The following is a 16,021-nucleotide window of genomic DNA, read 5'->3' as shown; positions in this document are numbered from 1 at the left end:
AGAACACAAAATAAGATTTAATGAAATAGCAATCCATAGAAAATAAATCACATATTGTGATATTTGTTCCTCCCTTTCCATAAGCACAGGCCAGGTCCCATGGTGAGTTCCTTACAGGCAGGGTCTTACACTGCCCTGCTCAGACACCAGGTTCTGCTGTAGGTGTGCTCACCCCACACGTTTCCTCCCTAGCAGAATCATTACTTTTGGAGAATGGATGTACATCCTTCTACACTGGGCCTGTACACCAGTAGGGTGAGCTGCAATAAAATAAATGAGTGTGCTATATTATTGTAGGCTGGAACTTCAGTTTAAGTTCAAATACTACACAGGTTATGCTTTCCCTAGGAGGCGTTGTAAGAGAAAAAGAAAGATGAGTCAGAACAGAAAGATCAGATTGAAAGAAACATTACACACCACACACAGCTGGGCTGTCAGATAGAGCAGGGAGAAGACCAACCTTTCCCTCTGGACAGAGTCAGTTGGTGCTTTGTAGATGCTGGTAAATCCCCAGAGACCATAACTCACAACTACCCCCAGAAAGGACAGAAAGCCCTCTAGAAAGATTCCGCTCCCCCCCCCCCCCCCCCCCCCATTTCTGTTTTATAACAAATAGTTTAGCTAGTGCTTACTCCCAAAGCCCCAGTATCACTACAAACAAGTCTACCACTGGCACGAACAGAGCAACTTCAGTGCTATTGCACAGCACAGCTGCTTTGAAACACTCAGCTAGAGAAGAATGAGTGAAATGTAGATAGCTTGAGTCTCAATTTAAAATGAGGCCATAAGCTGGGCAACAGCTATGAGAAAAAAGGACTGAGGACCTCATACAAGTTTAGAGAAAGTTCTGCTCTAACATCACTCAGATGGTGTGCAATACCAAACTGAGAAGTTAGAAGCACGTAACAGCCTCACACTAATGGGTCAGAGCAGAAAATAAAGACTCTCCCATGGCAATTCAAAGTACTTCATAATGCTGTCTGTAAGAGGATGAAACTTATTTTACTGCAAGTGTACTTTTGCCTTTCATGTCATTTCAACATGGACTTTAGACTTCATGTAAAGAACTTTGATAAAGGGATGGAAAATATTAGTCACAAAATTTGGACAATACATGCAAGATTTCAGTGCAGTAAAACACAGCTTCATTTCATTACAACTGATCAGTGGAGATCTCAAGATAATTTCAGAGCAAATAGCCTCTATCAGTGGTGCATCAGAGTCCAACTGAACTCTTTCTGATAGAAACCACAGCCACTGTTTGCCTATGGTATGTATAAGAAAGGAGTCAGACACGAACACGAGCAACATAGACACAACCAAAGGGTGGTAAGGACCCTCTACACTAAAAGAAAATAATGAAGCAAAAAAAGAAGTCAAGGAATTTGAAAAATTATCCCTACAAATGCAACTACTAAATGGAACTTTTCAACCAAGGGAAACAATCCAAGAAGAGTTTCTGTAAGTATAAGATTTTGTACTTCGAAATATTAACAGAAAAGTAGAGCATAGGCAGGGAAACACCTCTTTCTCTTGGCATGTAAAGTTATCTCAGCATAGCAAAGGTATTCATTTTATAAATGTTTCTGATGTAACCCTATTTATAGATGAGTATTTTGTGTAATACTCTTAGTGCAAAGTAAGCTGAGTGACATTATAGAAGGCAGTTAATTAGAACTTTTATTTAGCAGTTTCCCTCTGAAGAAACCTGTACTGCATACTAAAAACTGTGACATTAGGTAGTTTGCAGATTCACTGGCACAGCATAAGGGTGCTGAAAAATCAGAATGTATGCTGTAGTTTGGAAAATAAAGAGATCTTGTTCTTTGATCTACCAAAGCAGTTTTTCTGATATTTTTCCAATATGAAATATAACAACAGTTAAACAATCACTTCCACATCAGTACTGCTTATATGTTTTACAGATATTAATAACTTTAGGACTTAGATTCATTTATTATCAGATAGGCAATTCCTTCTCTGAAAGTGCTGTAACTATGTGACTTTCTTTTTGATTACAAGACCTGCAGGAAGCACAGATCCTACATGTTAAAGAACTTGTGGTCTTGTTGCAATAAAGCCTTATAATAAGGAAACAAAAAGGATACTACATGTTATTCATATGTACCAGGTGAAAACAGCTCCCATGATCCAAACCTAGGTAGCTGAACACTGCAAAGCTGTATTAAGTACAGATGTAGATGGGTTACCATTTACAATAGAAGATAGGACACTAAGACAGGTAAAGTCTCAGCTCACACTTGTGAAGATCAGCCAATTCAAAACTGACACAAATTGCCCAAGGGCATGTTGTAGCTTTGTGTACTATTCCCATCTTATTTTAGGACTAAGACTATTGCCAGCAATATTAGACTAATGAAGCATAGACTCTGCTTCAGTGGAAAGAAGACATTCCAAAGAAGCACCGAAAAAGATAAAATCAGCATGCTCTGTTCCTCGGTTCATTAGGAAACGTTTCTAATATTAAAAGAAGAGAGAATCACAAAGCCCTGGATGTATGCTTGGCAAATGTGTGTACCCAACAAGCCCTGGGGAATACTATTTGCTTAAAGCCTCTAACTCAAATTAAAATGGTTCCTCAGAACTCTAACATTTCCTTATATAAATGTGACTTCATGCAGCAAGCATCCAAAGAAAAAAATTACTGATTGACACTTCGAATTTAGATGGAAATAGCTGAACTAGATTACTTAATAGTGCTTCATATAATATTTTTTGAGCATTTCTGTGTAGTAGGCAACGTACATAACCTTCTTCAAGTTTCAAAAAAGCCACAAAAGCTATATTTTGTTTATATTTCAGTGAATAGAAGACAAACAATTGCAACATGAAAAGACCCAAAATAGAGAGCATTGGGTAAAATAGTCTAAAATAAGGTGATAAACAATAACCATATGACTGAATTTAAATGCATAACTATCTTAAATATGGAATATTGTGTAGTTTTAAAAGATTGCTTTTAGGCGGAGGGTGAGATGAATAAATACTAGTGAAATGAATAGGCAAGAGTAGCGGAAGTCCTACAGAAGCGAAGCAGAGAGCATAGTTCAGAGAACACCACAACAGTAGGAAATGGCCACTGGCAATCCTACAGGGCTGCAGGGAGCGTGCGCAGCAGGAGTCGCAGTATAGCAGTCAGGCAGAGCTGTGAAGTGGCAACATCCTGATGGAAATCTACTGGATAAAACTCTTGTATAATGCAAAATTGGATACAGACGCCAGGGGAACAAGGAAAATAAGACTTAAAGGCAAATGCGATCATTTCACAGGTTCAGAATGCCGGGAGATACAGCCTTGTTCTGTGTTTTATTGTATGTTTCAGTTTGAAGAAAAAAATTTGTTGTAGGAGTAATATGTGCCAGTCAAACCCAAACCTAAAAAACCCCTGTGAGTTTAAATAAATAATGTCTAAGACTATTGTTTTGATTTCAGGCAGGTATATACAAGCTTACCCACTGTACCACGCAAACTTTGCAAAGAATTTGGCATCTCTTGAAAGCCAAAGGAGAAGAAATAAACATACTTCAAGTTACAAGAATTTTTTAATTTTGTTTTTCAAACATATTCTTGACTGTCTTATTCCTAAAAAAAATTACACCCTTTCTTATGGATATAATCTCTATACAAAAGCAAGTTTAATACCAATTTTTATTGACTTTGAGATACTTGCTGGACAAATATCAGTGTTAATCTCAGACACTCATCATTGTCCAGTTTACATTGAGCTCTGATCCCGGATCCAGGTCACCCTGATCTTTCAGGGAAAAGATTCCTGGTTTCCTTTGGTCTTGGGTCAGGCTTAAACTTGTAATCTCTTTTCACAATTGGAGAAGCAAAGAGGGAGAATTATTAGCATTTCTATTTTTCCCTAAGAGATATCCATTGGAATGCTTGATTTTAGTTTTTGTTTTTTAAGTTCTTGCATGTTACAAAAACATATTTTGGTCTAATCCTTCAGCCATGACTCATAGATAAAGATTAGATGCATAAAATAAGAATACTGTTAGAACTGGTAACATTGTTATATGGAGACCGAATTATAAGTGGAATTTGGAATTTAAGATAGCCAGAACTGAGCACAGCAAGTTTAAAACTCATATGTTTTCCATGTTTAGGAGAATGAGTCCAAATACTTGCTGGTTTTGCAAGATATTCAGAGCAGAAGAAAATGGGATCAGTTTTAAGTAAGTAACAGTAAGATTCTTATGTTCTGCAGTACATGCAGCTGTCTGAGTATGAGAGACAAAAATCTCGAAATTCACAGTGGAAGTTTTCTTTGCAAGTTTAAGATCATGCAAAAGAGTGCAACAACTTCACAACTGCCCCAGCTGACCTCCTTCATATAGCCAATTCCTTTGCAGTATATGAAGTGTAAAACTGGCTTTTTTCCAGCGGAAGGAAAGTATATCCCAGTGGGAACTTCTTTTATATTAAATAGGCATAGACTTAAACTAATCCCTGGATTAAGTCCAGATCTGGGACTGTGAAGAATCTGTAAACCCAATATTTTGGGTCAGTCCTTTAAAAGAATTCAGACTGTTGGCAAAGTTTGAATACACATGTCGTGGATAAGAGACATGGCCAAGCGCTTCCTGCAAGTCCTCATCTGCCACCAACCTCAGTGGAAGCCAACCATAGCTAGAACTTTGGTCAGTATGTCACACTGGGGTGATGAAATGCTTCCATCCAACATGCCTGCCAACTGGTATCAGATCATACACGGTCTTGATTTATTGATTAGAGAAATACGTGTCCTCCACAGCAATACTGAGGTGTGTCTGACAACTCCTGAAGCTGCCATTTGGATGAGGTTAAGTGGCAGAAATCCAGACAGCATTTCCAAAAGAGACTCTCAGATGAGGAATTCTCTCCCATACAGCAGTGGCCAGGGAAGCCCCTCACTCTGGAAATAGTACAGTAACTGAACAATAGCTCCCCCCAGACACTGCAACAGCATTTTCCAATTTAAACTTTGGAGTCCCAGCTATAAAGCCTTAGTTATTCTTGGAGAATATTCAGGTTTTTTCAGTGCAATATATGTTCTTCAGCAAATTCAATCATGTTGCAAATCAGTGCAGCAAGAAGTTTACTGTCAGCACAGCAGCTATGAAAGTAGCATTAATACAGATCCTAATAACCCATGGTCCAATTTTCCTTGCTGCCTTTCATTATTTTCCTGATTTTAAAAGGAAAGTAAAAAGGTAAAAAGGTTTTCCTCTGTGTCAGCTGCCCCATCAGGCAGCATTCTTTCTGCTTCACTGATTAATGCTAAAGACAAATAATCAGAAATGGAAATAAGATGGCCCTACTGATGATGCTCAGACAGACAAGGTTGTCACTTGTTCTATATACAAGTGCAATTGCTGACAGAGGTGAAAAATTATCTGCGTCAGTAACAGTGAATATGACTCAGAAGCAGCTCTTAAGGAACAAAGCATTCAAAGGACTAGAGATTCTCGCTCCCCATAACCACACGCTTCATGAGTTTATACAGAGAGGAGGCCAGTAGCTCACAAGAAGGAAAAAAATATAATTTTTTACTGCCAAGAGTTACTAGAGAGTTATTGACACCATAATTTGATAGTGGTAGTATTTCTATTACTATATATTCCCCTGATCAATTCAGACTGATGAGGAAAGCCTGACAGAATAATCAGTGAGTCACAGCATGTACTCTTTCAGAGAAAGAGAGGATTATACAAAGTTAAAAATAAACCAGTGATCACCAATTAAAAAAGCTACAAAGCCGCTAATGGCTGTTGTGCAGCAGAAAACTATGAAGCATCATGCAGCACTCATACCAAAGCCAATTTTGCTTTTAATTTAAACAAAAGAAGTTCTGTGATACTAATAGGTGTTGTCAAAATTGTAGCTCATATGAAAACAAAATACTTAATGGGAAGGGATCTTCTCCCAGGTTAGGCTGACGCATAATGGAAAGCACCCACTGGAATACATCCCTTGTGTTTTCTTCTACTAATATAAGCATAAGCATTTTTTCGAAGTTACCAGCATTGATGTCCTATAACAGCAATGCTTAAAAATCAGTTGGTGTAAATGGAGCTACATGCACTTAAATGGAGTTATTTGCCCTCAAACATTTGTTTTTCCTTAAATTGTTTAGTCTCTTACCTCACTACTTCCATACTTTTTCCCAGAATCAGGTAGGAGGCTCCTAGAAGCTTATGAAATTATTCCTTAAGAATGGCAAACATGAAAGAAAGAAATACTATTGTAGTCACCTCCAAGGACTGTCTAGATTAGTAATAGTGTCATACTGCATTGTAAACAACTGGAGAGAGATGGAAGGCCCTTACAGCTAAGACTGTATTAAACTTTCATTATTTACTTTATGTTCAGAGTTTATATTCAGCTCTCAGCTGATAAATCAATTTAGATGTTAAAGGCCTTTAAATATCACAATGACATCTTGAGCCCTTAAAGATTTTGCTACTAAATACAAACATCAACATCTCATAAACAAACTATATAATGATTCCTGTCCCAGAGAAGTTGCTAGCTAGAAAGCTAGTTCTTTTCTTGTGCTTCTCCTAAGCACAAATCAAATAAGTGAATGCCATTTCCAAAGGAATTACATGGGAGCACCTTGAGATGGAACTGTATTTGTTACAGCAAGAATATTTGCTTCAGCATAGGCACAAGATCTAGGACATACAGAAAAATCTTTAAAAATATAAGTTTCATACAGATCTTATTTAAGTTAGGGAACAGTTTTTCAAGAATGTAATTTCATTTTTTTTTTTTTTAATACTTTGAACGACAGCTAATCCTACAATAATCTCCTTTTTTCTAAAGAGTATCTTTGGAGGAAGTGCTACAATGGTCCCAGTCTTTTGAAAAGATGATAACAAGTAAATGTAAGTAATTGTATGTTTGTACCCCAGATGGATTACTGAAAAAAGTTCCCACAAAGCAAAATCATTAAGTCATACAGTATAACCTATGCTGTTTTATATGCAACTAATGAAAAACAACTTTGTATGACATGCTTAGCATGCATCACACTGAAAATAAATGTAGCATGCTGTAAATGCTTTCTCAAACTTCCCATTTCTGCAAGCACATGTAATTCTTTTAAAGGCACATAAGGGCAGATTTATCTGCCATATCCCTAATTTAGAACGCTGTATAGCAATATATATTAGAAGAAAGTGAAAGAAAAGTTGACTTGGGAAATCGTGTGTATGTCAAAGAGAGCACAGCTAATGGTGCATCTATGCAGCGTAATACCGTGGAAGGTAACTCAGACCCTCGTCTCAGGTATGGGAAGAATTGTAGCCACAGTGGCAAATCTGAACTTTCCCACTCCAGCACCTCCCAGCCTCATTCAGGACTCAGAGCTCTCCCACGTTTCTCGTATGGACAGCAGTCTGGAATATCACTGTTGAATTACTTTTTAAAAAATATTGATGAGAAAGTCACATACAGAGTTACATCACAGCACAAACCTATAAAATTAATTTAGGGACTGGCATTATTTTCAAACTACAGACAAATTACAAAGAGCAAGAAGATTACAGACAGAATTTGTAACAACTAAAGATTTTAATGGCAAAATCTTCTTTCTTTAACAGCAATCAACCTAGTATGTTACAGTTTGCAGGGAAAGTACAGGCAGAAAGTGCATAACAGAAAACATTTAAAAGAGACAAAATTATAGCACAAGCAGCAGGCATGTATGCTATCACATTACTGCCAGATGACAGGCAGTGCTCAGTGTCTTTAGAAACACAAAAGCCCAGAGTGCGGCACCAGCAGGAAAGCTTGCTTTAAATAAAACGCTTGTAGCTTCCAGCAGTACTCAGATATTACCCTTCTTAAAATACCTCATTCACTGCATTTAGGTCGCACTATTTGTTGGTTTTGAATTCATTTAAATGCTTAATGACATTGGAAAATGCAAAGGTGTACTCACAAGAAAATCCAGAAACTCTAAAGCCAATGGATTTGCAGCTCTTTATGAAAGGTAGGCAAAGTATTTGCCTATCTTAGGTTTTACTCTGAAAGTACATCTTAGAACGGCTAGCACCATTCCTGCTCAAGTGAAGCCTCATAAATGTTCTCCTGGCTAGAGGCATTTCAGCAACTCTATCACCTAATCCCGTACAAAGCATGTCTAATGACATGAAAAAAGGCAGCCTCAGGAATTTAATCTTTGCCAAAATCCCACTGATAGCTGCTTTTGAACTCCACTGCTAGGTGTTGCAAAGACATCCTCAGGTGCAGAACACCTTAGTTACTGAATAGAATATTCCTTTAACTGCATTACTTCACTCAATTACATTGGCAAGGAAAAAAAAAAAAAAAAAGTTATTTCCTTTCTTTGCTGATTGCTTTTTCCCCAAATTCTTACACCAAGAAAACAAGGTCTTTTTATCAAATAATCATGACTGAGTAAAAAAATACTTAGATATCTTCTGCACAAAACTAGATCTGGAATTTACAAATACTTGTCAGTCTTTGGATATGTTTGATAACGTTCACAGAGACCAGGAAGAACGAAGTTTTCAGTGCTCTGTGTCTGCATAGTGAAATGCCACTGAGGTTAAAGGGAGCTCTGCATGTTCAGGAAAACGCGATGTTGAAGTGTAGGGCTCTGGGGTGAGTTAGTGTGTTTAATTCCCTACTTTGACATAATATAATAAGAATATTACAGGTATACAAGCAAGAATTATACTGCCTTGTAAATGTCTCTATTGCCTTCAAAGGACTCTAAAAGTAATGCATATTACATTGTATATAAATATGGCTTCTGAAATTTTTACAGATGGGCCTATGATCTACAAGACCTACTTGAAGATAGAGCACAGTGATGAAAACATAGATTTTTGGCTTGCTTGTGAAGCCTATAAGAAGATCACATCACAGAGGAAAAGGATTTCTGTGGCCAAGAAACTTTTTACAAGTTACATTCAACCCCAAGCTCCCAATGAGGTGACATATAATAACATGAACTTGTTATTTGCTCTAATAGGAATGCCTGATGTGTAATGTAGCTTACAAAAAGCAACAACAAATGTTTAGCACCTCTTGTATTAAAGGGAGTGAAAACTGTTGCTATTCATCCTCCCCAAACTCCTTTGCACACAGCATTTTAATACTTGCCTTCAAATCTTGTCTATAGGCAAATCTTTCAACTATATCCACCAAGGATACAAGCACAAGGCACAATTAGATGAAGAACCAAGTTCTTGGATCCGTTCTATTCTTTTTAGCATCTGATCCAGAGGCCATTGATACCACTTCAATAGATTTCAGATTATGCCATTGCTACATGTATATATTACTCTGGTCTTTGCAAGAGTAAATATAAATGAACAAAGTAAAAACTACCCACTGCTGTTGCCTTTTAAAAATGGGCTAAAAGAAAGGTTCCAAGACAGAGTAATTATTTTCTGCTTCCAGCAGCATAAGATTTAGGGAAAACAGAGCAGATCTGTGTGAAGTGTTTGAGAGTGATTTTTTTTTTTCTGAAAAGTGGCTATACAAAAAAGTCATTCCTGCTTGGCCAGGCATGCTCTATGACCTTTAACTATTCCTGTTTATTATTCTCCTTGCAAAAGTAAGCTAATACTGGCTTTTACTGCCACTGCCTCTGGCAGACTGACATAACTGAAAAATCAGGCTAGATTGTTTTCTGGTTTACACATAACAATAAGGCCAACTCAGCTGGATTCCCAAATGTTGGCTGAGAGCAGTTGCTGTTTTAAATGACTAAACCACTCCCACTAATCCAAAACTTGAGGAAATTTGAAAGTTCCCTCTGTTGGTTTTAAATGTCAGTTGGCAAGACAATGCATTTTTCTGTCTTTTTCTGATTTATTTTACTTTTAGCATGTGCAGCTGTAGAAAACTCAGCAAGACATTTGCATTTCCAAAAGAGAAACGTCAGTATTGCCAACCACAAATTCATTAATCAAAAGTAAGAGCTTAAATCAGGACAGTTAAAAATAAGCTGTGTAATTTTTTTCTAAAATACTATGTATTTGAATCTTGGTATTTGCTGTCTGATTTCTAGATCTTCAGGACACACTGATTTCACGTTTTCTTGATATTCACTATTAACACAAAAACTCTACAAAGGTAGATGCTTGTAAGGATTTTGAACAGTTTATATTCAAATTTCAGCACCATTTAGAAAGGTGCAACTCAAATGGCTCCTCTGGATCCCAAGCCATGAAAGACATCAGCACTCATCTCAACACTAACAAAGTCAAAATGAAAAAAAATCAATATAATTCATCATGAGCTAATGGATTATCAAAAGTTCCCATTTTGTCTGACATACTTTCCTATCACCTTTCTATTCTTACACACCCAGAGAGCTTCAATTTATCTGCTGCAAACCCTGGATTGCAGTAGAAGATTGATAGGTTGATATATGGGCTCAGTTTTAGCTTATCTCAGAGATCATAATAATTTTAGCAATTGGTTTTCACCGGTACTCTGCACCTCCAGTCACTAGGATGCATTTGAAATAATTCCTCCTCAGGGATCTAATCATAGCTCTAGGAACAATTCTTAGCAAAAGAAAGGGGGCTTGGATGTCAACACCTTTCAGCTATTCCTTCCACCACAGCCACTCCATACAAGCCATGTCTGGAGGACTTCTTCCTCTGCCTAAACCATACGTATGTTCTTATTCTTTCTAGAATTAGCGAGCAAATCAAACATATACCACTTAAACTCCCTAAGGTTTGAAGTCGTGGGCCCATATATAAAAGATACAATTAAAGATAGAAAGAAGAGGCATTCAGTACAGGTCCCCTAAATTCAATCTTCCTTACCATTCTTTTGCATATATTCAGTGATACTTTAGTAATGTTGCTTTCTGTTTCAGATTAACATTGACAGTCCTGTGAGGAAAGCGATTATAAGGAATATTCAAAAGCCAACACAGTCCTGTTTTGATGAAGCACAGAGAATAATTTACATGCACATGGAAAGAGATTCTTATCCACGGTTTCTTGAATCAAAGTTCTATCAAAAACTCAAACACAGCCTTCAAAGTAATGGCAATAATTCAATGGTAAATTAAAGAGAAAGACTGAAAATTTAGAATAGTTTCTTCTGGCATGGAAGCGTGTAAGATTTAAAGTAGGAGAAATCAGGCAGTAGACATATTATTACTAATCTGCTCAACTGTTCTGTTGATGTTAGAATTGATGAGGCACTATCTTCCCCTTTCCTTTTCTTTTTTCACAGAAGAGTTCTGTTTTTGTTTTCCTCTCCCCTCAATAAAACTCTAAAAACTAGCAAAAACTATATATAAAATTTTCAGCCAAAAATGATAGCCTAAGGTTCTAGTCTTTTATTGATATTTGACAACTCTAATAATGTATTTTCAGTATTCTTGTTTTGAGAGATCTGAAATAAAAAGAAAATAGTTTTGCTACTAGGAAATAAATGTTTATTTGGCTATACATAACATAGAAGAAAAAAAATCTGCATTGCTGCATTTACTTTTTTGTTGTTTTATTCTTATATTCTTTCAAAGTAAAAGAAGGTAAGTACAGCTGTTTGCTTAATCTTAAGCTATGTAGTATTCATATGGTGTAGAGTTGATTTTATGCTGAATTATGATGCACAACATACGCTATAAAGGTACTTGGTCTACAGTATACTATAATGCTACCAGTGTTTCCTGAACTTATCTCCAGTGATAAAACTCATTAGTATTTTATCCTTTTTTTCTGGGTATGGACACGCAAATATATTGCTTTCCCTTCAGGCACCCTAATAATTATATACAAGCAGACCTGACATTTGAACCTCATACTGTAACGCAAACAGGTCTCTCATATATAAACTGTACAAGACAACTTGCTGATTCATTGATCAAGTATTGATGTACTTTGGGTTTACATTCAAAAACCAGTCTGACTTCCCAAATCTCATTAAAACTGGAATCTCTTAATTCTTTTAATGGACCTCAACATAGACACAAAAAGCCATAGGAAATCAGGGAACTCTCTAGCATCCTCTCAAGCTGCATTATTCCAAGGAATACGAAGAACAAGTCATTCTAACAGCAGCCCCATGAATCCTGATAGCATCACTGATTGTCTGGAATGATTTCACAGGAGAAATGAAGTATTCATTCAGTTGGATACATTTATTTGACTGAGCTTACTTCAATCACGTTGCCGGTTCATGATTTTGATTTTTAACAGTTTATCTCAAGTTGTAACTTGGCCGCCTAGCTTAAAAAGGCAATTTTTGTGACAATGTAATCATTGTCTCACCTCTGTTGGGAAAGCCTAGTCTTTCTATGGGAGGCTCACAGCAGTTCATTGTGCCACTTGCTTAACCACAGTAAGTTGTTGTTCTCACTGAGAACCTCCCCTATTTTTTCAGTGTGAATGTCTAAGCCTTTTCCTTATAAGGCAAGCATGAAAACACACAGGTTGGTGCAGACAGTGAACAAACAATTTGGTTTCACTTCTGTGGCATCTATCTTGTAGTGAGGAGGAACTAGAGTTGTTCTTTTAAGATGTTCCTCTGGCCAGTGTAATAAGATATACATGAATATATTTCAAGGTAAAGTCTCAATCCCTCCTAAAAAAATTAATCATTGTTTTGGGCCTCTGAGTATTGGTATTATTGTGGTGCACAATAGAAGTTACATTTGGGAAGAGGGACAGTGACTTATTGATGACAGATAAGTATGTTTATCAACAGCTACAAAACGCATAACATGATGTTTGGCTTTGCATGAAGTTATATTGGTAAATTGTAACTGTGCATGTGTGCTCTGATGCCAACACGTGAACTACAGTATGTTATAAGTGATCATGTTGTAACTTATCAATTATCGAAGGCTCCACAAATTCTTTTTATCCATCATTTTTATGAAATTCTCAAGCTAGAATTTATGTGCATGTCTAAAGCAGAATACAAAGCATGTCTGAGCATAATCTACACTAGTAGAGAAAGTTTTTAGATATCTTCAGTGTTGTAAGAAAAGAGATTGTTAGTATAGGAGATAATCCTTTCCTTTTGATAACTGACATCATGTAGAAGGATTATCATATGAATGTGTTAATATTTAGCTCATAAAACCACTCTCAGCAAGCATGGACTCCATAGGAAATCCTGCTAGGGATAGCATAGCTTTAGCTGCTGCTAACTTCTGAGGTACGTACAGTGCATTGGACTTTGGCTTGATCTTGCAGATGCCACAGCCTCACAGCAAAGAAAAACTGTAGGAACTATTAAAAAGCAGTTCCTGCAGTGAAGTAGATCTGTGAGAAAAGCCAGCCTGAGCAGAGGAAAAATCAAACAAGCAAAGGACTACACTATGAAAAGCCTTCCCGTTTCTGTTAGAATTAGAAATTCAGAAGACTCATTGGTCTCTGAGTGGGAGAGGCTTGTAATGACCAAGGATAATAGTTCTTCATATCCAAACAGGCTTAGCATGCAGTCTTCTGAAGGGGTTACACAAAGAGGCTGGTCACATACATGTCGACAGACAGAAACTTTCTCCCTGCAGAAAGGGGATTATCCAGAAGGAGAGAAAAGAAAAATCATCCCCAGAGAATGCTCAGAGAAATCAGAGGGACTCACAAACACATTTTTATGGCATGAAATGTTTAGTGTTTATTTTGCTAACAGGTCATGAGTCTAACAACCCTTATGGTTAGCAGGCTTATTAAACTGTATTTCCTTCTAGAAATAACTAAAAGGTTGGTTGGGGGTTTTTTTGGTTGTTTTCGTTAAGTTGGAAGAAAAGGGGGTCCTTTTCCCAAAATAGATTTATTATTAACTGGTGGAGATCTTTTGCTTGATTTTTCTTTTGTGTTGCCAGACGCATGACAATAACAGTGTATTTCATCAGACCACATGATTCATAAAACAGTAACTAATGTCAGCAGCAATAACAAGTCACTGCTTTTAACATTTTCATTAACAGCACTTGAATGAGCTCAGGTATACTTTCCACTGGCAGACAACACTAAAAGGCATTTGCTCACATTAATCATTCAAAGCTCCTGTTAAGATAGATAAGAAACTTTAAAATAGCTAAATTGGCAGAATTCTCTCTCATTCTTCCCTCGTTTACTTAACAAGAATAAAAAAAATTTAAAAAACCCAAAACAATGGCAATTCTTCAAACACATTAAATTTGGCAAGTTAGAAATGTAGATTAATAAAACCACTATAGCAATTAACTGTATCCAGCCTTGGAAACTGTTGACCTATTGAGGCTCCCTGAAGAGAAAACAACCCATACTGGTCTGGGGGGTTTCTGTTTTGTTTGGTGGTTGGTTTTTTTAAATTATTATTATTTTAAAAAGAGCTGACAATTAGATCATTTTTACTTTGTAAATATGAGGTGTATGGGCCTTGATAAAAGTGATGAAATTTATACTCTATTGTTATACTGCTGTTTTCATGAGTTTTACATCCACTCTTGGTGTCTAGGTGATGATAGGTGTAGAATAACAAATGCAGATTGCATAGCAGGTCTAAAAAACAAACTAAAATCTGCTTACAATTAGAGTCAAACCAAAACTGTAAGAATAGCATAGCCTAATCTTTTCTGCACAGATGGGTGGTAACTGAGAATATATAATGTCTCTCCATTGTACAATCAAAAGCCTTCAAAGAATACATTGTTAGGAGGCTTTTCTCTCAAATTCTCCCAATTATTTCATACTCCCATATTAACTCTAGATATTTCTGCTTTTAAATCCCAAGAAATAAGTTATATGTAGTCTCACTCTAAGCTCAGCAGTGAAGTAATACCCAGAACTTGGTACTGTAGACAACTGATTTAAACAAATAATATGAGTAGAGATGTTTATCACCAATTACAGGGCAGATGAGGATGTTTAGGAACCTATAACCTCAGAGGAAAGGGAAATGACTGTAGCATTTCCAAGTATTGCCAAATATACAGTACTGTTGCAATCACAGGTCCCTGCAGAAACTGATGTTTGGTCTCATGTTCACTAAACACAGAGGAAAGAGCACAATGGAAGAAGTCTTCTAAAAAGAACGTTTTGCTGCACGTGCCAATTAGTTGGATTACGCAGCTACATACCATAGCCTTTTCTGGGCAAAGACTGCATCCTAACACAGGCTTGCCTATAGCCTCCTACAGTGAAGCTTCACAGAGGTGGTAGCCTATCTTGGTAGAATTACCCATTAATAGTTTGTCAGTAGCACTGAGTAACTGCACAGCTTTGAGATGCTTTGATTCGAAATCTTAATTTTAAACTAAAAAGTTTTAGAAAAATAAAAAACTTTTAAAAATTCAAATTTAAAATAGCAGTTCCAATTCAGGGTCTGACTAGAATACACAAAGGATTCTAACCTTTTTTTTTTTTTTTTTTAATAAAAAGAAACAGGTGCAACAGTGTATAAAGAAAGACAAAAACACAAGAGGAGCAAATTACATATTAGGGAAGCAAACCATGTAGCCAAACACTTTTAGATATTATACATCATAGGTGCACAAATTCTAAGAACTATGAATTCTCATCACACCAGCAATAAGATATGAGCCACTGCAGCCCAATTGTGCAATTGTTTCTTTAGACAGGAATGTAAATTAGTAAGAGCATGGTAGCATCATATTATGGATTCCAGGCATATCCTTATAGAAACAGTGACATGGAATGAGACATCCTGAAGTACACTGCAAATGGTCAGCCCTGAGTACATCTACATTCTCTCTTGACCCAGTTGCATAAACACTTTCTAGCAGGTAGTGCCCTTGGGCTATCCAAGACTTCCCCTGGGGCTGGTAGATCTGACATAGGTAGGTGGACATACTGCCCATTCCCTGCTGCAGTGGCAAATGGATGCCACAGGGTATCCTAGAGCATCTCAGTAGGGCTAGATACCTGTGTTTACACAACTGCATCAAGCTTGTTTTCTTAACTATATTAGCTAAAGGTTTCACATTTGCTAGCTTTTCTTACCCACCCTTGGCATCTTAAACCACTTACTGAAAAGCTGTTTTATCTATAAT

At 36.9% G+C, this 16,021-nt stretch overlaps 1 protein-coding gene across 1 annotated transcript; it reads left to right on the top strand.

The window, feature by feature from the left end:
- Nucleotides 1-1,340: 1,340 nt before the first annotated feature.
- On the top strand, nt 1,341-11,080 carry RGS13 (regulator of G protein signaling 13). The gene is made up of 5 exons (XM_074877242.1): nt 1,341-1,461; nt 4,137-4,205; nt 6,838-6,899; nt 8,810-8,976; nt 10,883-11,080. Exons 1-5 carry the CDS (start codon nt 1,406-1,408, stop codon nt 11,078-11,080), a joined length of 552 nt encoding a protein of 183 aa, XP_074733343.1. The 5' UTR covers nt 1,341-1,405.
- The last annotated feature ends 4,941 nt before the right edge of the window (nt 11,081-16,021 follow it).

The sequence above is a fragment of the Strix uralensis genome, chromosome 8 (genome assembly GCF_047716275.1).
Source record: "Strix uralensis isolate ZFMK-TIS-50842 chromosome 8, bStrUra1, whole genome shotgun sequence".
Lineage (NCBI taxonomy): Eukaryota > Metazoa > Chordata > Aves > Strigiformes > Strigidae > Strix > Strix uralensis.
Note: the sequence above shows the minus strand (reverse complement) of the source record. Positions and strands in the feature narration are given on the sequence as shown.

What these genes read in the sequence shown, in the direction of transcription:
- RGS13 (XM_074877242.1), top strand. Translation starts at nt 1,406, where the DNA reads ATGCAACTACTAAATGGAACTTTTCAACCAAGGGAAACAATCCAAGAA. An exon ending in ACAATCCAAGAAGAGTTTCT is followed by an intron (nt 1,462 to 4,136) that starts GTAAGTATAAGA and finishes TTCCATGTTTAG; the next exon opens with GAGAATGAGTCCAAATACTT. An exon ending in AAAGATGATAACAAGTAAAT is followed by an intron (nt 6,900 to 8,809) that starts GTAAGTAATTGT and finishes AAATTTTTACAG; the next exon opens with ATGGGCCTATGATCTACAAG.